Source organism: Cricetulus griseus, chromosome 5 (genome assembly GCF_003668045.3).
Source record: "Cricetulus griseus strain 17A/GY chromosome 5, alternate assembly CriGri-PICRH-1.0, whole genome shotgun sequence".
Lineage (NCBI taxonomy): Eukaryota > Metazoa > Chordata > Mammalia > Rodentia > Cricetidae > Cricetulus > Cricetulus griseus.
This window is the reverse complement of record NC_048598.1, coordinates 185,736,506-185,758,303: the sequence shown is the minus strand read 5'-3', so window position 1 is coordinate 185,758,303 and position 21,798 is coordinate 185,736,506. Positions and strand designations below refer to the sequence as shown.

The following is a 21,798-nucleotide window of genomic DNA, read 5'->3' as shown; positions in this document are numbered from 1 at the left end:
TGTTGATAGAGAGGCCAAGTCGTTTGTTGCCCACGTTGGTCCCTAGGAACCTACAGAGGTAGAGACTGGCCAGCAGGTAACCCAGTGTGGGCCTCACCTGGCTATGTGACTACTGCTCACTTGGCAGCCAGTGGAGCAGATCACCTGAGAACTGTGTGTCTGCTGTAGCCACATGGTGGCGCCCAGGGAGCTGATAACCCGTGGCCAGTTCCAGGGGGCAGGGCAGCTGCCATCCTGGCTGTGCTTGTGTGCAGACGGCAGTGGGTAGTCTTCTCAGTATTGAAGTTGGCATCACGCCATGAGCGCTCACTCACATAGTTGCATCGAGTCCTTGTCCTGGGCCCCAGAACACAAAGAATGCCTTTAAGAGGCAACTACGTTCTGCCTGGCTGTGGCGGCGCAGCACGCCTTTAACCCCAGACTCTGAGTGTGAGGCCAGCCTGGTCTACAGACAGAGCGAGTTCCAGGAAACAAACAACAACAACGAAAGTGAACTCCATGCTCTGGTGTGATGCTGTGATGTTATTTTCCGTCTCCACGGATGCGTGCTCCCTTTGTTACCTTACTCATCGGGGCAGCAAGGGGTCCAGACTTTGTCTCCCGACGTGTGACTCCATTCCCACTGGAGGTTGCTCGGGGACCGAGAGCAGGGTGGAGCCCATTCCTCATGCCCTGGCCTCCCGGGAAACAAGCACCGCTCATTGGACCCACCCTGCGCTGACAGAGGCGGCGTGGGCATAACCAGGGCGGCTGCCTCTGGGAGGCCTGGTGAGACTGTAAAGTCCTGCCAAACTGCATGTGTGCCTGGCCTAGTATGTTTTTATCACTCTGCCATGCCTGGTACTTGGTAACTGTCCTTGGCTCTCCCTGGGTGGCACCTGCCCTCAGCTCCCAGGCTCACCATGGTGACCAATGCCCATTCCCGCAGGTGGTGAAAGGCTACAAGGCAACCATCCAACAGACCCTGGACATCCTCTTTCTCCAAGAAGGGTCCTCATTCCTGAGCAGCACTGACGCATCCACTCGGGACTCGGCTGACCGAACCATTATTGCCTGGGATTTCCGGACTGCTGCAAAAATCTCCAACCAAATTTACCACGTGAGAAGCCTTGTGTAGCATTGTTCGTGGTGTCAGCCAAGGGGGTATTCTTGTAGCCTTAGGCCGGGGTCCTGGCCCTCTCTATCTGGGGAGGAGGAGATGAGCTGTTTGAAATGTCTAGGACGGGGGTCAGGCACGGTCAGGCCGGGCTCTGCCGCACACACTGACGGCCTCTGTGGACTGCGCTTTCTGGTCCAGCCACCCGTGGCGGTGACAGTGCTCACTTTGGATAAATCTCATTTCATAGGGTGTGAGAACTACAGAGAGAAAACACAAAGTTCTAACACAGTATCACACACAGGGACCGTCACTACCAACATCACCATGGCCACCCCCACCTCTATCACCAATATCACCAGCACTGTGACCATCATCTCATCACTTGTGTCATCACCACCCATCATTACCATCGCTGTGATCATTACCTCCACAACCATCACCGCCACCATGGCCATTAGCATCACTGATTGCCACCACCACCGTCTACACCACATCAATTAGCACCACATCATCACCGACCCGGGAATCACTACCACCACCATCTCCACCACCTCCACCACATAGCTATTACCATGATACCATCTCTGTCACCACCGACAACACGGTGGCCACTGCCACCATCTTCTCCACCACCACCAACACAGTCACCACCGCCACCATCTCCTCCACCAGCACTGTAGTCATCACCACCACCACCATCTCCACCATTTCCACCATCACCACCACCATCACCATCTCCATCACCACCACCACCGTCTCCACCATCACCACCATCATCACCATCACCACCATCACCACCACCACCATCTCCACCATCTTCACCACCACCACCGTCTCCACCATTTTCACCACCACCACCGTCTCCACCATCACCACCATCACCACCATCTCCACCATCACCACCGTTTCCACCATCTCCACCAACACTATAGTCATTACCACAACCACCACAACCACCACTATCACCAACAATGTAGCCACTACCACCACCTTCTCCAACACCCCCAACACTGCAATCACCACCACCATGTCCACCACCACCACCATAGTCACTACCATCACCATCTCTACAAGCAAGACTGGAGTCACCATCACTACCATCTTCACCACCACGACCACCAAAAACACTATAGTCACAAACACCACCATCACCACCAACAACAACAACACTGTAGTCTCTGTCACCATCACCACCACTACTGTCAGCAACGTAGTCCCCACCACCATTATCTCCAACACCACCACTTCCAATACGGTAGTCACTACTACCACGTTCTCCACCACCACACCACACCACACCACACCACACCATCACCACACCTCACCACACCTCACCACACCACACCATCACCACACCACACCATCACCACACCATCACCACACCATCACCACACCACACCATCACCACACCACACCATCACCACACCACACCATCACCACACCATCACCACACCATCACCACACCACACCATCACCACACCATCACCACACCATCACCACACCACACCATCACCACACCACACCATCACCACACCTCACCACACCACACCATCACCACACCACACCATCACCACACCATCACACACACCACACCATCACCACACCACACCATCACCACACCACACCACACATCACCACACCACACCACACCATCACCACACCACACCATCACCACACCACACCATCACCATCACCACACCACACCATCACCACACCACACCACACCACACCATCACCACACCATCACCACACCACACCATCACCATCACCACACCACACCATCACCATACCACACCATCACCATCACCACACCACACCATCACCACACCACACCATCACCACACCACAGCTCACCACACCACACCATCACTACACCATCACCACACCACACCACACCACACCACACCATCACCACATCACCACACCACACCATCACCACAACATCACCACACTACACCACACCATCGCCACACCACACCATCACCACACCATCACCACACCACACCATCACCGCACCACACCACACCATCACCACACCATCACCACACCACACCATCACCACACCACACCACACCACACCACACCATCACCACACCACACCATCACCACACCACACCACACCATCACCACACCATCACCACACCACACCATCACCATCACCACACCACACCATCACCACACCACAGCTCACCACACCACACCATCACTACACCATCACCACACCACACCACACCATCACCACATCACCACACCACACCATCACCACAACAGCACCACACTACACCACACCATCGCCACACCACACCACACCATCACCATCACCACACCACACCATCACCACACCACACCACACCACACCATCACCATCACCACACCACACCACACCACACCACATCACCACACCATCACCACACCACACCATCACCATCACCACACCACACCATCACCACACCACACCACACCACACCATCACCACACCATCACCACACCACACCATCACCATCACCACACCACACCATCACCATACCACACCATCACCACACCATCATCATACCACACCACACCATCACCACACCACAGCTCACCACACCATCACCACACCACACCATCACCACACCACAGCTCACCACATCATCACCACACCACACCACACCATCACTACACCATCACCACACCACACCACACCACACCACACCATCACCACATCACCACACCACACCATCACCACAACATCACCACACTACACCACACCATCGCCACACCACACCATCACCACACCATCACCACACCATCACCTTGTCACCACTACAACCAACACTGTAGTCACTACCGTCACCATCTCCATAACCAACACTGCAATCATTACCACCACCACCATCTCCACCACCACCACCATCTCCACCGCCTACAACAACACAGTAGTCACCCCCCCCCGCCCCTCCACCACTATCAATCAGCACTGTAGTCATCGTCACCAGCATCTCCACCAGCACCACCACCGCCATCATCACTGTCGTCACTGCCTCCCTCCGTCTCCACCAGCATCTCTGGCACCACCACGAACACTGTAATCAATAACATAAGCACCCCCGTCTCCACCTGCACCACCAGCACTGTCCCCATCACCACCACCACCTCCACCGTCTCTGGCACCATCACCATGGCTGTGATCACCACCACCACCACCTCCATCTCCCTTGTGGCCATGGTCACCACTGTCACCGTCTTTTGGTAATGGTAAACCCTCACTGGTCCCTCGGGTGTCCTCCCCTTGTCTTAGTGGTGACCCTGAGTGCACCTAGACCCTGTCCCCCCTGCCGTGCCCTTCTGCTCAGCCGGTTCTGGTGAACCTGAGCAAGCTGGCCTTCAGACTGCCTTAGTAGCCTGGCAGAGATGCGGTGCGGGCCGGTGAGGGCACTTCTGCTCACCCTCTACCTCAACCCCGCCATCACATCCTCAGGGGCCACCTGCGCGCTTTGCTCAAATGCTGCACCGGGACATCACCTGCTTTCCCAGCCGTTCCCGCGGAGCTGCTTGCTCTGTCGGGATGGTGGTTAAGGGCAGACACAGAGCAGGTGTGGTGGCGCCCACCTCAGTCTCGGCACTTGGGCGGCAGAGCGGCTGGTCTCTGAGATTGGTGTGTGTCGTTTGGGAGTGTGTACGTGTGAATGAGAGGGCCTCGCTTCACACCCTGCAGAAGGGACCCGCGTGTGTGTGTTGACTCCCGGCGAGGCCGCGCAGCTCCACTCAGACTGTTGAGCTGCAGGACAGGAGCTTGTTTTAAAGCTCTCGCGTGTGTGGTAACTTGTTACCACCACAGCCACCCATACAGACTCCCAAGCCAAGGTCAGGGGAAGGGGACAAAGCCCCAAGAGCAGAGTGTGGCCGGGTGGGTATCGCGGGGCAGAAGCCTCCATCTCCGCGGCCGGTCCTGCTTTCACAGGAGAGGTACACCTGCCCCAGCCTCGCCCTGCATCCGAGGGAGCCTGTGTTCCTGGCACAATCCAACGGCAACTACCTGGCCCTCTTCTCCTCTGTGTGGCCCTACCGGATGAGCAGACGGCGGCGCTATGAAGGGCACAAGGTACCCCCATCTCTGTTCCTTAGGTCAAATGCCGCAAGGCTTCCCACTGGGCATCACCAGAACTCCAGGGCATGTGGCCCCTCTGGGCACTGTGCTGCTTAGGTGGATGACTACTGCCGTGTGGTTGACGGTCCACCCAGGGCTAGGCCACGTGCCCAGCCACACGCAGGAGAGCATGTCTGTTCATATGCCATGGGGCGGTGACAGGACCAGGGTCAGATGGACGTGGGAGCCGCTTCTCTGTGTACCCACTTCCTGCCTGAGGCCCACTCTGCCGGGCTGCAAGAGGCCGGGGACTCACTGACTACTTGGTGCCAAACCCCAGCTCTGCAGAAGGTGCAGCATCTGGGTTCCATTACCAGGACTTTGTGGTCAGATGCTGTCATTTGTGAACTTTATGCTCAAGTGCCATACAGTTGAGCCACAGTAAAATAAAATAAACCACACCAAAATAAAATAAACCGCACACACTGCTTTAATTCGTCTCGGGCGTTCGTGTCCTGGAGACCTGCAGCCCGTGGCCCTCGGGTGTGACATGACTGTTGGGGCCGGTGACCTTGGGATACCAGGTCCCCCACCATCCTCTAGCAGGAGCTCAGCCTTTGGCCTCAGGGTCACTAGGCGTAAAGCCAACCCTGTGCTCGGCGGTTTTTGGCCTCAGCTTACCCATTGCAGTGTGGGGTCATAGCCACCACCTCACAGGTCTCCTGCTCTGTCTCTCTTCACAGGTGGAAGGCTATGCTGTGGGCTGTGAATGCTCACCGTGTGGTGACCTGCTGGTGACAGGCAGCGCGGATGGCCGGGTTCTGATGTTCAGCTTCCGCACTGCCAGGCGGGCGTGCACACTGCAAGGACACGCTCAGGCCTGCCTGGGCACCACCTACCATCCCGTGCTGCCTTCTGTCCTTGGCACCTGCTCCTGGGGAGGAGACATTAAGATCTGGCACTAACTGGCAACTGAGACCCTGCCCCTGGGTGGGTGACACTAACGTTGGCTGGAGGTTAGGCCGGGGCAGGGGCTGTCCCCACTGCCTGCTGGGCCTCAGGGACCCATCTGTGAGATGGACGCGAGAAGCCGTCGCGGTGTGAGGGCTGCATTAGTAAAGGCATTGCGCAAACGGCTGTGGTGCCCAGTCGATAAGTGTGTGTTCCTAGTTTTTCTTAATGTGATGTTGGGAGTGAACAGGTACCAGCAGCTTCCTGTTGCCTTCACACTGCAGGTCGGGAACGCTGGGGTGGCGCCGTCACCTGCTGGTCCTGAGAGTGTTGTCCTCCTCGGGACGATGGGCTCCGGGTCTTCTGTCTGCCTCCACAGGGCCCCGCCACTCACCTGCGCCCTACGGGACACCAAAGCTCCACCTTGTGCATCCTAGTCACCTCTCTGGCCCTCTGCCCTGCTACTTGCCCACGGCCGGCTGGGTGTCTGTGCTGGCCACAGCCATGTGACTGTCCTGGAAGGGGCGATGCGGGGGAGCAGGGCCCCAGAGGCGTCTTCAGAGACTGACTGGGCTGTGTTAGGCAGTGTGGCAGCTTGAATAAGAAATGTGGCCCCCAGGGCCCCGTACTTGACCCTTAGTCACCAGGGAGTGGGACTGTTGAAAGGATTAGAAGGACGAGGAGGTGTGGCCTTGCTGGAGGAAGTGTGTCACTGGAGATGAACTTTGAGCCCGTGCTAGGCACAGTCTCTCTGTCTCCTCCCCCCTCCCTCCCACCTCTCTCTGTCTCTGTCTCTGTCTCTCTCTGTCTCTGTCTCTCTCTCTGTCTCTGTCTCTCTGTCTCTCTCTGTCTCTGTCTCTCTCTCTGTCTCTGTCTCTCTGTCTCTCTCTCTGTCTCTCTCTCTCTCTGTCTCTCTCTGTCTCTCTCTCTGTCTCTCTGTCTCTCTCTCTGTCTCTGTCTCTCTCTGTCTCTGTCTCTCTGTCTCTCTCTCTGTCTCTGTCTCTCTCTGTCTCTGTCTCACTGTCTCTCTCTGTCTCTCTCTGTCTCTGTCTCTCTCTCTGTCTCTCTCTGTCTCTGTCTCTGTCTCTCTCTGTCTCTGTCTCTCTGTCTCTGTCTCTCTGTCTCTCTCTCTGTCTCTCTGTCTCTCTGTCTCTGTCTCTCTCTGTCTCTGTCTCTCTGTCTCTCTCTCTGTCTCTGTCTCTCTCTGTCTCTGTCTCTCTGTCTCTCTCTGTCTCTCTCTGTCTCTCTCTGTCTCTGTCTCTGTCTCTGTCTCTCTCTGTCTCTCTCTGTCTCTGTCTCTCTCTGTCTCTGTCTCTCTGTCTCTGTCTCTCTGTCTCTGTCTCTCTGTCTCTCTCTGTCTCTGTCTCTGTCTCTCTCTGTCTCTGTCTCTCTGTCTCTGTCTCTCTGTCTCTCTGTCTCTCTCTGTCTCTCTCTGTCTCTCTCTGTCTCTCTCTCTCTCTGCCTTCAGATCAGGATGTAGAACCCTCAGCTACTGCTCCAGAACCATGTCTGCTTCCATGCTTTCTGCCATGATGATAATGGACTAAACTTCTGAAACTGTTTATAAGCTCCAATTAAATGCTTTCTTTTATAAGAATTGCAATGGTCATGGTGTTTCTTAACAGCAATAGAACAATGACGGATACAGGAAGCCTAGCTCTTTAGGGACCTGGGCAGGCCCATGAGTCTCAAACACTACCAGAATTGTCACTCGGAAACTGCTTGATGGCCCAGGGACTCACAGGTTGGGGTGAGGGGACTTGGCTGACTTCACACCTTACCCTGTTCTAGAGTTTAGTCCAGGGCAAGACCTGCCTCCTTTCCCCCTGTGCCCCTTTTCCTCACCCATGAGGCCACAAGTCAGGAGAGTAGCCTGCAGATGTGTTGGGGAGCTGAAAGAGTGTTGTTGGTCATAGTGAGCCCAAGTCTGAGGCCAAAGGTGGCTCGGGGATGCTGTGTCGTTAGTGTTCAAGGCATCGAGGGGCCATTCCCACCAGAGAAAAGCAGATCAGTGCCCTCGGCTGAGGCTTGTCCCCTGTGTCCTTGCTGCTACACTAGGTCAGCTCAGGTTCCCTCTCCCCAAGCTGATGGCTGCCTCCTCGGTGCTTGGGTGCCTTGGGGCCATTTGTATCACAGTCCTGGCCCTGGACTGCTGTCCTTCCCACACAAGCATACCCTTTCCCCCATTCAGGGGACTTCAGGGAAGCAACACAGCCTCCTTCTCCCTCAGACACCCCCTGCTGTCCTGTGTGACTGACACTCAGGTATGGAGTAAGCTCCCTGGGCAGAGCTTTGTGTCCTGCTGTCTCTTGCACAGAAGCATGCAATAAATAATGGCTGTGTCGCCTGTCATGACCCAGGCTTTAGGGCCAGTCAGACCCAGATTTGAGCTCTGCCTCTGTTTCCTTCATTACTGTGTGGCCTTAGTCAAGCTGTGTCTCAGTCTCCCCTCCTGAAGAGCAGCAGGGGGCCTGTGTGCAGTGGGCACTCAGGATACTTGGATCAGCAGCCCTTTGTAGAACTGGGCCTGTTCAGGTGGAACCAGGGCCAGGTCCCATTCTGAGGCTCTGATGTGGAAGTCCAGGGGCGGGTGGGACCCTCTCCTGCTGCTGCTGTCCCTCTTGCTTTTGGGGGCTTAGCATGGTCCAGAATTAATCCTGGTAGAGGAAGCTGGCAGAAGGCTGCTTCCTCCTTCCCCACTTGGCAAACACTTGGGAGCTTTAGACCAGCTGGTTTCTGTCTCAAGCCCTACTAGACTAGGACTCCTTGCCCAGACAGATGGGGAGCTGTGATCAGTAGCTCCCACCCTGAGTCAGGGGACTGATGTGCTCCACGAAGAGCTCAGGGGCCCTGATGGTGTCTTCATGAGTGTCTTCTCAGGTTCAGGCCTGAATGAATTAGAACACAGTGGGCCCAGCCTCTCCCAATGCTCTCCCAGCCTCTCCCAATGCTCTCCCAGCCTCTCCCAATGCTCTCCCAGCCTCCTCCAGCCTCTCCCAATGCCATCCGTCCTCCCAGCTACCATCCCAAGGTCTCCCCTTACCCCAGGGTGTCTTTTGACCTCTGTCCCCACTGCAGTGTTGGTGTCTTCACTGATTGGCTCTGGTCATTAGGCTTTTCAGGGAGGGCTGGCAGATGGTTGTACAGGGCTTCCCTGTCTTCCTCGGTGCCCGGCACCCCCGCCCTGTCTCTGATCAGACTCTGGGCCCTCCCCTGATAGTGTGGGGTTTGGCTTCCCTGAGCCTCTGCTTTCTTTCTCAGGTACACAGTGGGTCTGTTGGGACAAAGAGGGTAGAGTTCTACAGACCGTCACCCTGTTGGTGTTACCAGGACAAACAGACACCATCTGAGTCTTCCATGCTCTAACTCAGGTCCAGGGGGACCAGTCAGGGGTCTCCAGGAGTGTCATTGTGGTTGTTTCCTGGTGTCATCCTCAGTGTTTGGTTTGTCCCTGTAGGAGCCGGTGCCCTGTGCTTCTGGGCAGGAGGGCAGGTGTGTCCCCTGCTCCCCCCTGCTTTCCTCAAATGTCTCCTTCCAAAGAACATTCAGAAAGATTGACTTTGATCCCAGCTGAGGTGTCGGGAGTTCACCATTTGCAATTTAAAAATAGGAAAGCTAAATTTGGAAGGCACAAAGCAGGATGAACCTGGAGTGTGGGTTCTCCCTCCACCCACCCTCCTGGGCCGAACGCACCCCATCCACTCCACATCTGCAACCTACAACGCCAGATCAGAGGTGCCCTGGGAGGAAAGCGGCCCTGGCTAGAGATGCCTCCAAGGCTGAATCTGCTGTTGGCTTCTTCACCGAGGTTGTGACTGAAGCACGAGCACGCAGCCCTCCACGGCGTGGCCATGACCCCCGTTGTCCTCCTGAGGAGGCTTCTGTTCCAAGAGCATGGAGACATTCTGGGACCACCCATCCCTGAGGCCTGTACTCTTGACTCTTTTTACTGACTCCCCAGATGGCTCTCTCTATTCCCCCAACCCAGGTGGAACCATATGGAAGTGTGCCAGCTCTCTAGAAGGCCCCAGGAAAGGACCTTAGGCTACAGAAGGGGAATTTAGCTCTACCTTTGGTGAAAACCAACCAGTGGGAGCATAGCCACGTACTGACTGCCCACTGGGGCACAAGGGAGAACAGGCAGAGTTTGCAGGGGTTAGGGTTGCGGCTCGGCAGGTCAAGACAACACTGGAGAGGTTACCTCAGAGAAAGGAGCTGTCTAGGGTAGCAGGAAGGAATGGCGAGCGCAGGGGACAGAGGCAAGTCACCTGAAATGCTGAGCTGGCTGGTTGGCCACATGAACCCTAGATGAAAGCTTGGATGCTGAGCCAGGGAGGGCTGCAAGGAGGGGAAGGGGCCCCCTCTGATAGATTGGAAGGGACCAGCAAGAGACACAAAGTCCCTGCTTCCGGTTAACTGGTTATCTCGGAGGAAAAAAGACCCATGAGGCCGAACTTTTTGCTGTGCTTTATTGAGGGTTGCAGATACAGTACTAGTTGGCTAGTTGATGGCATGCATCACAGAAGACAACTGCACCGGGGTGGGGTGGGGGTGGGGAGACAACTTGCACCAGGGGTGGGGTGGGGGGGGGAGACAACTTGCACCAGGGGTGGGAGAAAACGCACCAGGGGTGGGGAGAAAACTTCACCAGGGGTGGGGAGAAAACTGCACCAGGGGTGGGGAGAGGGGGGGGAGAAAACTGCACCAGGGTGGGGTGGGGGGGGAGACAACTTCACCAGGGGTGGGGTGGGTGGGGAGACAACTTGCACCAGGGGTGGGAGAAAACTGCACCAGGGTGGGGAAAAACTTCACCAGGGGTGGGGAGAAAACTGCACCAGGGGTGGGGAGAAAACTTCACCAGGGGTGGGGAGAAAACTGCACCAGGGGTGGGGTGGGGGTGAAAACTGCACAAGGAGTGGGGAGAAAACTGCACCGGGGTGGGGAGAAAACTGCACTGGGATGGGGTGAAAACTGCACCAGGGGTGGGGTGGGGGTGAAAACTGCACTGGGATGGGGAGAAAACTGCACCGGGGTGGGGTGAAAACTGCACCGGGGTGGGGTGAAAACTGCACCGGGGTGGGGAGAAACTGCACCGGGGTGGGGTAGCAGTGGGGAGGGGAGGAGCCTCATATCTGAGGTAGAGTCAGGTGCGGAGGGGGTGCGGAGAGCGAGCACCGGCTGTTCTGGGGGTGTTACTGGCCCCTCTTGGGCCCACAGGCAGGGGCATGGGGAAAGAGCTCAGGGTGGATCAGGGCAGAGTGCTGGCTGCACTATGGGATGGGTGCATACGACATTTTCTGCGCCCGAAGTGGCTTTGGTCCCCCCTTTCAGTGGAAAGAACATGTTTCCCCTTGCTGCTGGCTTGCTAGCTTCTCTCACTTGTGGAGACTGGTCCCCCTAGGACCCCTGCTTCCCCTTCTCTAGGGCGGGCTCCCATGCACCCTCACTGGAAATGAAGGAGCTTCGTGTGGGGGATGCCCAGGCTGCCATCCAAAAGCTGGAGGCAAGCTTGTGAAGAAACACCCTTTACCCTACAAAAATACTTTCACTTACAAAACGGGGGATGCTCACTTCAGGGAAGGGCGCAGAGTGTAAATATTCTGGGTGGCGCTTGTAGCAGAGGCTGGGGTGAACAAGACGATTAGCAGGGAGGGTTGCTCTTTCAGGTTTTACTGGGGTGTTGGTAAGGGGGTCAAAGGAACTAGAGTTCCTTGGCAGGGGTCGTTCACGTGGGGGCCGACTGCTTCCTATTTGGAGCAGGGCAGGTGGGGGCAACTGACTGCATCCTGCTTGGAGCAGTTAGTTGAGCAGGGTGCCGTAGAGCTGGGCCTTAGTGAGGCTGTCCTTGCGGCTCAGCCCAGACCCTCCAGTCCTGGGGAAGGCCTGCTGGGGGCTGAGACGGTTAGGAGGGTGCATTTCAGGAGAGCCCTCCATGGAGCTGGGCTCCAAGGAATCCCGGGACCCATGCTCGGGCTCGGGGCTGCTGGCAGCCCCGCACAGCTGCACGGCCAGCCTATCCCCATCCCCATCACTGGCTGCGTAGCCAGGGTCAACTGAACGGTTAGGGCTGCGGAGGAAGCAGGCCTCAGCCAGATGACCCTGGGAGAGGTCATCGCCCTCCGAGAAGCTATCAGCTTTGTAGCTAGCATAGAGGGGGCTGCCACGGCCCTCGGCCTTGCCTGGGCTGCTGCGGCCTCCGCGGCCGCCTCCACGGTAGAAGCGGTCAGCGAAGGGCGAACGGCGGCCTCCTCCTCCGTTGCCAGGCTGGTAGTTGTAGGCGCCGACATCCTCCACGCTCACGGGGCGCCACTGGCCACGAATGTTCTCGCCTCCTCCTCCGAGCCGGTTCCCGCTTGGCTTGGCCCTCAGGCTCCACAGGTTTGGAGGCATCAGAGCCGGCTGGGGACCTGGGGAGGTCGGGAAGCGGTAGGAGTCGGCCTGGTACGGAGACACAGTCCGAGCATAACCTGGGGCGCCCTGGGCCTCGAGCGGGGAGGCCAGGGTGGCCGAGGCCCTGGGGTAGCGAGGGCTGCTCCCGTAGGCGCCCGCGGGCGGCTTGCGGTTGAAGAACTCGTCGCGGCTATTCATGTAGATGGCCTGCTGCGAGGCGGTCAGCGTGCCCGCCTGCGCGTGCTCCTTCTCCTCGGACGTGGCGCTGAAGCTGGAGTAGGAGCTGGAGGTGCGCAGCGACGCCGCGTAGCCTGCGAAGGCATCGCGGCGGCGGCGGTAGGCGTCGGGGAAGGCTGCCCCCTCGGCCTCGGCTTCCTCCTCCTCATCCGCCGCGCTGTCGGTGGAATTCTGGCCCCGCAGGAAGCCCACCTCGGCCACTGGCGTCTCCACGCCGGGTCGCCGGTCATGCTGACGCTCTTCGGGGCAGTAGAGAGCCTGGTCGCTGCAGTAGATGTCTTCCTTGTACTGGGGACGCGCGCCCGACTTCTCGGCTCCGGCTCCATCGCAGAAGCTCAGGTCGCAGACCGAGGCATCCGACAGGTGCGAGGACAGACTTCCAGGGTCTGGCTTCTCTAGCACCTGGCCCATGACGCAGGTGGGCACGCTGTCAGCGTAGACCGGATGGCAGCGTTGAGAAGGAAGGCTGCAGCCATGCTTCTCCATGTGCAGGCTCACACGCTGCTGGAACTCCGAGGGAAGCTGGAACGGGCATGAGGAGGAGAGGAGAACAGAAACAAGTCATAGTCAGCAAAGCCGCTCAGCCCCGGCCTCGAGGCCAGGGCCACACCAGCATCACCAACAGACAGAGACAGACAGACAGACAGACGACAGCCCCCACCCCCAGGCGTCTCACCTCACATTAGTGGGGGCAACTTAACTCCCAAGGACAAGTACCTGGGGGTTCCCCATCACCTCGACCCACCCACCCAACTCCAATGGGCTCAGCAGACGTTGGCTAGGCTCCTGTTCTGCACCCTTTCTGGTTCCTGCTAGTGAGGGGTGACATGTTCCTGTTGGCCCAAAGTGTCTGTAGCCCCCCTAGACTGCTGAACAAGGCAGACTCAGATGCAACAAAGATTGAGGGATCAGTGCCAGGTGCCAAAGGTTTCCACGGTGTGCCTGGTGGCAGGTGGGGGGGTGTCCAGCTATTGTTTGATCTGTTTTGTGAGTGTTGCAGGTTTGGCTAGGCCTGGGGAAAGGGGACACGGGCAGGGGTCTGGTTAGGAGACTTCTTGTGCATGTGGGCTGGGAGGGACAGTCTGGACAGGACGGTCACAGATGGGCAGGGAGGGCTCTGCTGCCAGTTCACTCTGTATGCCTTCAGTGTGTGCCCTGTCCTTGATGTCTGTTTCTTGTATCTGGTAATGGCCTGTCTCTAATTGTGCAGTCCCCAAAGGAAACGGGTGTGTAGCCCTACTAGGTTAGAGTAGCCCCTGGAAGTGCAGTGTGGGGCCACCTTTCACCATCAGGAAGCCAGGACCCAGGTGCACGAGGGATGAGGGTTCAGGCTCACCCGGTTGCTTCTTCGTGGAGGGTGGGGAGAGGCTTCGGGGTGGGATGGCCCAAAAGGAGCCGGGTGGTCCTGGGACGGGGCGGGCCTGGCTGTGGGGCGGGGCCACGTTACCTCGGACGCCTTTTGGACCCTGCTGGACGCCTTTTGGACCCTGCCGTAGCTCTGGCTGCACTGCAGCAGCTGGGCCGCTAGATTGCAGTCCTTCCTATAGAGCTCCTGGAAGACAAAAGAAGGTGTTTGGCACAGCCCCCCGGCCAGTGCCCAGTGCCAACGGGGCGATCGGAGGGGGAGAGCAGAGCAGGCAGGGCAGCTGGTTCTGGCCAGTCCCTGTCCAGGCTCCGAATCCTCCCTGCAGTCAAGGGCCTGTTTTGACCTGGAGCTGCTGGTGTATAGAGGATGCCCTGTCAACACGGGGCTCTCCACAGGTTAGGGTGGCAACAGGTAGGCCCCCATCAGCTCCAAGCTCCCAGATACTGGATGTCTGGTCCACCGGGTCTGGGTTTCCTGTTCCTCTAGCTCCAGGGATGAACCCCAACCCTCCCACCCTGATTTGCCCCTTGTGCTCAACCCGCTTCATGGTACTGCCTGGCCTCAGGGCTGACTGCCAGGCTGGGTCAGGGCAGGTGTATGGCCCCCAGGTGCAGAAGGGACCCTGCTCAGCCTCCTGAGCTGAAAACAGATGCAAACATTAGGAATGGGGGGGGGGTGCTTTCACCTTTGGAAATAAATCTCTGTTGCATGTGCCTGTATTGGGCTGTTCCTTGCTGCTCTCCAGAGATGACAGCTGTCATAGGACGCACCTGCACTGCCCAGAGGGCCCAGAGGGCACCTGCACTGCCACAGCCCCATTCAACTCTTCCCTGAACTTCCTAGAACAGAGTTGGAAGTCATCCCCCAACAGCAGCTGCCATGGGCACTGCCCAGCCAGCCCAGGCCAGCCACAGTGAGCAGGGATGCCTCTTGGAGACGTAGGTGGCCTTGGACAGAAGTGCACATTAGAGCCAGGCTCCTTGCTTGAGCCTCCTGCGCTTGGGACCTCTCTGCCCTACTCTGGGAAGGGCTCAGGCCACCTGGCCACTGAGTGCTTAGTCTTCAAATCCTAAGTGACACGCTCTAGTGGAACTAACTGAAACTGCCACTGCCACACTTAGTTCGTCACTTAGCACTTCTAACAGGCTACTCAGACTGCTGACTGCCCAATTTACTGTCTACTTTCCCCATGTGGACTTAAAATCCCCAAGGGCAGCCATGTTTTTTTCCTTGGTCTGTGCTTGTCAGACCATAATCTCAGAACCTCGTACGATCTCATGGCAAGGAGCACAGGCTAATTAGTGTGTCCACAGTCAGCCCACAGGGAACAGTGGGAAGCGGCTGGCCATCTCACGGGGCTCCTTTGGATTATCACACAGTTGTGGGGTGACACTGGAGCTGGCTGAAGTCGAAAGTCTTGTGTGGGTGGGATAGGTGGCCTCCTGTATCCCACCTGCAGCCCTGCCATCAGGGATTCTGCCCTCTCTCAGTTGTCCGGGGCACTTCTCCAAGTCCTCACTGCCCTGTCCCTCCCCTTGTCTGGGGCCAAGCTGGAGTCCTCTGAATCAGAAAGGCCCTGCCTGCCAAGGCTTCCCTTGGGAACCCCCCCCCCAAAAAAAACCTGCGACATCCCTCCAGGGGCCAAACGAATATGGCACTCACGTTGTCCTCCGACAGCTTATCAATGGTCACCTTGGCCTCCAGCAGGTGGCTGTTGAGGGCCACAATCTCGTGGTTCATCGCCCGCTTCTCTTCTTCATAGTGCTGGCCCTGGGCAGTAGGGGCAGTGGAAGGGATAGCTAGTGGTTAGTGCCACAGCCCAGCTGCTGGGTCAAGGCTTTTGTGAGCCCAACAGCTGTTGATGACAAGGTGCTCAAAAGGCTAATGGTGTAGGAGTTAAGACCACAGACTGATCCCGGTTTAATCCCATCTCGATAATGATAAACTGGATTAGCCTAGGCCAGTCCTTCCACTGAGCCTCAGTTACCTGCTCCCGATGTCCTTCTTATGTGGTGAGAAGTATGGCTTGCCCTGCCCACCTGTCTCAATGAGTGGAGAAGTGATGGTTAGCATGGCCCAGCCCCTACCTATCCTGCCCCCTTTGTCCTCAGACTGAAGACAGGCAGGCCTTGAACACCTGTCACCAAACAAGATCAAGCAGGAGCCTCATCCTAAAGAGAGGAGGTGCCAGAGCCCCACGGCCATTCTCCGTGCTGCCTGCACAGGCATGGCTTCCCTGGACCCCACCTCGTTCTCATCCTGAGAGCACCTCCCACTTGTGAGAACAAGCCTCAAGGGGCCACTCAGAGAGGGGGCAGGTAGCGTGCACTGGGGCCTCACCATCCGGTACAGCTTATCCTCCAGCTCTTGGTTGACACGCTGCAGCGTCATGTAGTTGCTCTGAATCCTGCAGCAGGAAGCAACAGTGTCAAGACTCGAAAGGCCTGACCTTCCTACAAGCAAGCCCAGCAACCTCACGGCCGCCATGCCCTGCTTAGCATGGCTGTCGGGCTCCTAAGCTTGTGCCACCAGCCCTACCTGATCCAATGTCTGCACTCAGGATCTGATCAGAGCTGACTTCTGTCAGGGCTTCTCCTAGGCCATGGTCAAAGTCCCATTGTTCTGCCCACCCACAGTAGGGCTCTTTGGAGAGAGCACAGGGAGGCTTGTGTGCATAAGAGCCTGTAAGAGCTGTATGCAGTTCTTAGAAGCTGGCAGGTGGCTTACAGAAGGACACACGTGTATATGTGGCCCCGAGATGAGTGCCAGTGACCAAGAGGGCATGTGGCTCCACCTGGAAAAGCAGGTAGAGACGGAGCAATATGCTTTGGCCTTCTCTTGCTGGTGGCTGGGGGACCAGGCATGGTGGCTGTGTGTCCTCTAGACAACCTTTGCAGTATTATTGCTGCCTTGCCAATAGGAAAGGGACACAAAAAGACGCTTAATGCAGTTTAGTGGCAGAGCAGAGCTGGGATTTTAACCAAGCCTGGCTCCCACACAGTGTGGAGTGTATTCAAAAGCCCAGAAGAATGGGACCATTCGAAGAGGGACACACTGCCCTCGGGACAATGCCAGCCGCTCCTCTAAGTATTTAAAACAAACTCAGCCAACAGCAGCCTGAATCCTCTTTGTGTTTCTAAGCTGGGGATACCCACAATAGGGTTTAGAAAAGCCAATGCCAGAAGGAAAACGGTGTAGGAATCTCTCAATGCATCCTGAGTCCCCAAGTCACTCAAGATGCCACTTTTATATCCACATTCGTCTTGGGAGCTTTTGTGGCCAGTGGGGAGGGGTCTGGAAGCAGCCCCACCTATGCTGCTGTTGGCTCATCCAATGTCAGAGTATTGCATGTATGAGGGCGTGAGAAGCCAGGTCTGGAAGAGGGCACTGGAAGAGCCTGACAATGGCATCAGTGGGTCGCAGGTTCAAGCCCTGGGTAGGCTGCTCTGCTCCACGTTTGCCAATCATCCCCGCAGCTAGCACTGCGGTGACCTAGCTGTATGCAGCTAGATCCTCACCATCCTCACCTGCGCAGTTTCTCAGTGACCTTGTCCAGTTCCTCCTGAGCTCGGCGCAGCTCAATCTCCAGGAAGTGACGGGTGGAGTCAAACTCTGTCTCCAGCTTCTCCAGCCTGTGGGTGGTGTAGGACAGCCGCTTGCGCAGCTCGCCCTTCTGCTCCTGCAGGGCACTGCAAAGCAACAGGCAGCTTGGCCAGGCTGTGCCACTGAGCAAGGGGAAACTGAGGCCACACTGGCCAGCCAGGCATGCTGTGGGCATGTACTGTGCTCTCGACCCCACTATTACTTGAATATGTGCACTGAGGCATAACCCGGTGCTCTCTGTGGCGGCTTTGCCAGCACTCGTGTCCTTCTAGGGGTCAGGACTCTGTGTTGTCCCCTGGGTGCTCACACTCCATCCCATCTTAGCCCCAACACCTGAGACTGTAACTTGCAGTAGACTTGCAGTAGGTAGGGGGCAAAAGGGAAGGAAGTTCAGGTGCCTGGGGGAAGGGGGTGGGAGGTGCTGGGAGCCCCAAGTCTGCCCAGATGCACTATGGGACTAGGCACCCCACCCCCACCCCGACTCAAAACCCAGTGAGGGGTGTGGAGGGCCGGCAGGCATCATCAGAAGTGTCCCCAACCCTGTGAGTAAGCCACACATGTCACAGGCACACTCCCAGCCACCCCCATTAGGCATTCCTGGATTCCTGCCCAGGCCTGAGGAAAGGGGGCGGGTCCTCCTGAGAGTCAGTCCCCAAAAGAGATTCTAAAGTAGCAAGGGAAACCCAAAGGCAAGGCCTTGCTGCCCACACAGGCCCAGTTGCCAGGTGTTCTGTTGTCTCTGCCAGCTGTCTCTTTGCTGCTCTCCTCCAGGCAGCCCGCCCAGCTGCATCAGCCCACTCCAGGCAGCCGCTACTCAGGCCCTTCCTCCCTTGTGGGGTGGCAAGCTTCCAGGAGTACCCACTCCATCCAAAGCAGAGTCACAGTGGGCAGCAACCCTTGAGGTTGGGAGGCCATAGGAAGAGGCTGTGCCCTTGGGAAGAGACGAGAGCCTGGTCCATCTGTTGTGGTGCCCCCCTCAGCACAACTCATTCGCCAGTATCCAGGCCAAGCTCTTGGGAAGCTGGACCTATAGCATGGTAGGCTGTGACACTCGGCCCCGACCCTCTAGGTCTATGAGGCAGCCTACCCCACATGCCTACAGACACCTGTCTCTACTCAGTTCAGACCCTGCCCGCACTGACAAACCCAAGCCAGCCTCTACATCATCCCTTGTTCCTCTACCCTGCCTTGGGCACCCACAGGGTCAGGAAAGGAGCTCCAGGGTGCATTCCATGCAGCGCCGGGACCCACCAGGGAGCATTGTTTCACAGAGCCTCAGTTTACCCTGGCCAGCCAATGGTCTTCTAGACATTGGCTCACTGGTCCACCAGCCCTTCCAGTCCCTGCCCCTCTCAGCCATCACAGCCACCTTCCAGGACAGTTGGCCAATAGAGCTCCAGCTGCTGGATCTCCGGCCCCCTTGCTCCAGGGGCTACATCACCCAGGCCCCTGGCCCAGACACACAGCCCCAGTCACTGCTGGTAGTGTTACCATGACCTCTTCTTCCTTGCATCTGGCACCATCTTACCTATAGGCCTTTGCCTTCCCTGCCACTGCACCTTGGGTCATGTTCAAGACTCATCCCCACACCAGCCACACCCATCACCTTCTTGGACTCCACCCACCAGTCTGTGTCCCATTGCTTCCAGCCTGCCCTCTGAACCCCACAACCTGGAGAGGGTCATGACAACTTCTCTTCGTCCCTCCCTTACACCTGGCCGTACCCTGGGGTCAGAAGTTCTAGACAGGAAGCCTGGTGGTTACTTGGGTGTTGCCAACATCTCTGTCTAGTGTCCTCTCCTCCCATGGACTAACTCAGTTACTCCCAGGGCCTCAGTTTCCACACTTGTAAAGCAAGAATGGCATAGCCACATACAGGGAGCTGGGACCTGTGAGAGCCAACTGACACAATGGGATGATGAGGGAGGTGTGGTGCCCCCCTCAGCACAACTCACTGTGTGGGAGTGGGAGCTTCCAGGCCACTGAGAGACCAGGATAAGCTGTAGGCTCTAGGGCTCCTAAGGGGTGAGGATATGACTGGATAGGTGAGCAGCTGGGTCAGTCTTTCCTGGTACCCAGACACAGCCTCCTCCTCCTCTCTCTCTCTCTCTCTCTCTCTCTCTCTCTTCTCTCTCTCTCTCTCTCTCTCTCTCTGTGTGTGTGTGTGTGTGTGTGTGTGTGTGTGTGTGTTGCAGGGTGGGTGGGTATTTCAGTTTACAGGTTATAGTCCATCAAGTTGTCAAGAGGAAGCCATGGGAACAGCCTCTTAATAGATGCACAGGGGAGGGGAGGAGGGCTGAGGAACTGAGCAGCCAGAGCCCCGCCCTCCCAGGTGTGAGGGTGAGGCCCCTGGTGAGTGAAGGGCAGCTGCAGTGTGCTATGTCTTGGTCCTCTCTTCCGCTGGAAGCCGAGGCAGGAACCCCATGGTTCAAAAAGGGGCCTGAAGCAGCCTCTTTCTATAATGCCTCTTTGCCAAAGATGGAGCTGGGCTGTAGGGACAGTTGAGACAAGAGACCCTCTTCTGAGCTGGATGCAGACATGGGACAGACAAAGGGACACCAAGGAGTGAGGGTGTAGAGGTGGGGATAACAGGTGTGTTACCTGTCCCAGAGCAAGGGTCAGGACCTGGCCAGGTTGCCCTGCAGGACTCGGGCTGCTTGAGACACAAGGGCACCCAGGGGCTGTGCAGCCCTGTGAGTGACAAGGATGGAACTTTTCAGAACATGTGGGGGCTCAGGGTGGGGCCGTAGTTCCTGACTGAGGCCAAGAGGGGAGGATTTTGAGGAGCAGCTGTGCATCTGACAGCCCTTGCTGGTAGCTTTAGAGGCTCTGAGCTCTTTGATGGCACCGGGTTCCACTGTGGTAGGGTTCCTTAGTCACTGGCTGGGTTTATTTTGGGAGGTTCTGTTCCCACACACAGGCCTGCATCCTCTATCTTAGCCTCAGGTATGTTGTAGGGAGAAGCACCCCCCCAACACACACACACATACACACCCTCTGGGTCTATCAAGTGCATGTCCTATACTGGTTCTGGTTCCTGGAAGGCTCTGCTCCTGGTGTGTGTGTGTGTGACTTCTGGGTCAGAGGGGCAAAGAGGGGCAGGTGGCTCCTCTCTGCAGGGAGGCCACATTGGCTGATGTATGTGAGTCACTTGAGTGTGGGGTCTGTGATGCTAAGGGTCTCTTCATCCTCTGCTGGGACCCTGCTCATCCAGCCCTGCTGGAGGCCAGTACTGCACATGTGCCTGCCACAGGGCCATGGCGGGCCTGGAGCCTTCGAGGTCAGGCCTGACGCATGGACTTGAGGGGGGCACACGTTGCAGGAGTGCTCAGAGCTGAGGTAATGTCAAGCAGCCGCTGAGGTGGGTCAGTGACCCCCGCAAGATCTCCTGGCTGGCCCAGAAACCAGGCTTTCAGAGAGGGCTCGAGGATGAGGCAGGTGTGCTGAGGAGCTGCATAATCCCATTTAAAAGACTCGCTGTGCAAACCATCACAGGAGAAGAGAAATGTTCATTTGTTACGCCTGGGTAGTGGAATGCTGGGTGATTGAAAAAAAAATGTATACTTTTCTGGATTTGTCATCTTTTCTACAGATGAAAAATCAGGAAAAAAATTTACTTAGGATCAAATTTTGTCACTGTAAGCATCAGTGATTGACCGGTGGGAATCGGGGTGGGGGGTGGGGGTGGGGGTGGGGAGGGGCTTTCAGTCCTTTATATGGCAGCCACTCCCAAGGCTGTAGAGGGTGGAAGGGTCTAGGCTGTCTCCCTTCCCGGTTTGCCCAAGGCCAGCAGTGGCCACACCCTTTTCCTCAAAGCCCTTGCCGACAAATTTTCACTTCATAGCCCCTGTGGGGGGCCTCAGTTTGGGTACCTCAGCACTAGATGAAGCCTGGGACCACTAGTGAAACTGGGGTCCAGGGAAGGGCTGGATGTGCCTGGGCCAAGAGCAGTTGCAGGGTCTGAGTGTGGTCACTTACAGGACATCCGTGCCTCATTGGATGTCTGTCTGTGTTCTCAGCTGGGTAACACACGGAAGCTGTCTGCAACATTTGGTATACACATGAGGAATGTAGGCTCCAGGG

General features: G+C 57.0%; 2 protein-coding genes across 10 annotated transcripts in view; one reads left to right on the top strand and one right to left on the bottom strand.

Moving 5' to 3' along the window:
- Positions 1-6,946, top strand: part of Wdr25 (WD repeat domain 25) — a 164,725-nt gene extending 157,779 nt beyond the window's left edge. For 8 of the 9 annotated variants that reach the window (XM_027416386.2, XM_035445441.1, XM_027416392.2 and 5 more), the window contains 3 exons: positions 929-1,099; positions 5,043-5,183; positions 5,912-6,324. In XM_027416386.2, the coding sequence (XP_027272187.1) occupies positions 929-1,099; positions 5,043-5,183; positions 5,912-6,133 (534 nt within the window). In that variant the 3' untranslated portion in view covers positions 6,134-6,324. Of the gene's footprint in view, positions 1-928; positions 1,100-5,042; positions 5,184-5,911; positions 6,325-6,403 lie in introns of those variants that run through there. The other variant, XM_027416388.2, reaches the window with a different exon arrangement.
- A 4,781-nt stretch (positions 6,947-11,727) lies between these two features.
- Begain (brain enriched guanylate kinase associated) lies at positions 11,728-17,890 on the bottom strand. Its single transcript, XM_035445914.1, has 5 exons — positions 17,640-17,890; positions 16,453-16,519; positions 15,775-15,882; positions 14,212-14,298; positions 11,728-13,268 (listed from the first exon to the last, which is right to left on the bottom strand). Exons 1-5 carry the CDS (start codon positions 17,888-17,890, stop codon positions 11,919-11,921), a joined length of 1,863 nt encoding a protein of 620 aa, XP_035301805.1. The 3' UTR covers positions 11,728-11,918.
- Between the last annotated feature and the right edge of the window lie 3,908 nt (positions 17,891-21,798).

What these genes read in the sequence shown, in the direction of transcription:
- Begain (XM_035445914.1), bottom strand. Translation starts at nt 17,890, where the DNA reads ATGCCCACAGCATGCCTGGCTGGCCAGTGTGGCCTCAGTTTCCCCTTG. An exon ending in GTCACTGAGAAACTGCGCAG is followed by an intron (nt 16,520 to 17,639) that starts GTGAGGATGGTG and finishes TTCCTGCTGCAG; the next exon opens with GATTCAGAGCAACTACATGA. An exon ending in AGGATAAGCTGTACCGGATG is followed by an intron (nt 15,883 to 16,452) that starts GTGAGGCCCCAG and finishes CCTACTGCCCAG; the next exon opens with GGCCAGCACTATGAAGAAGA.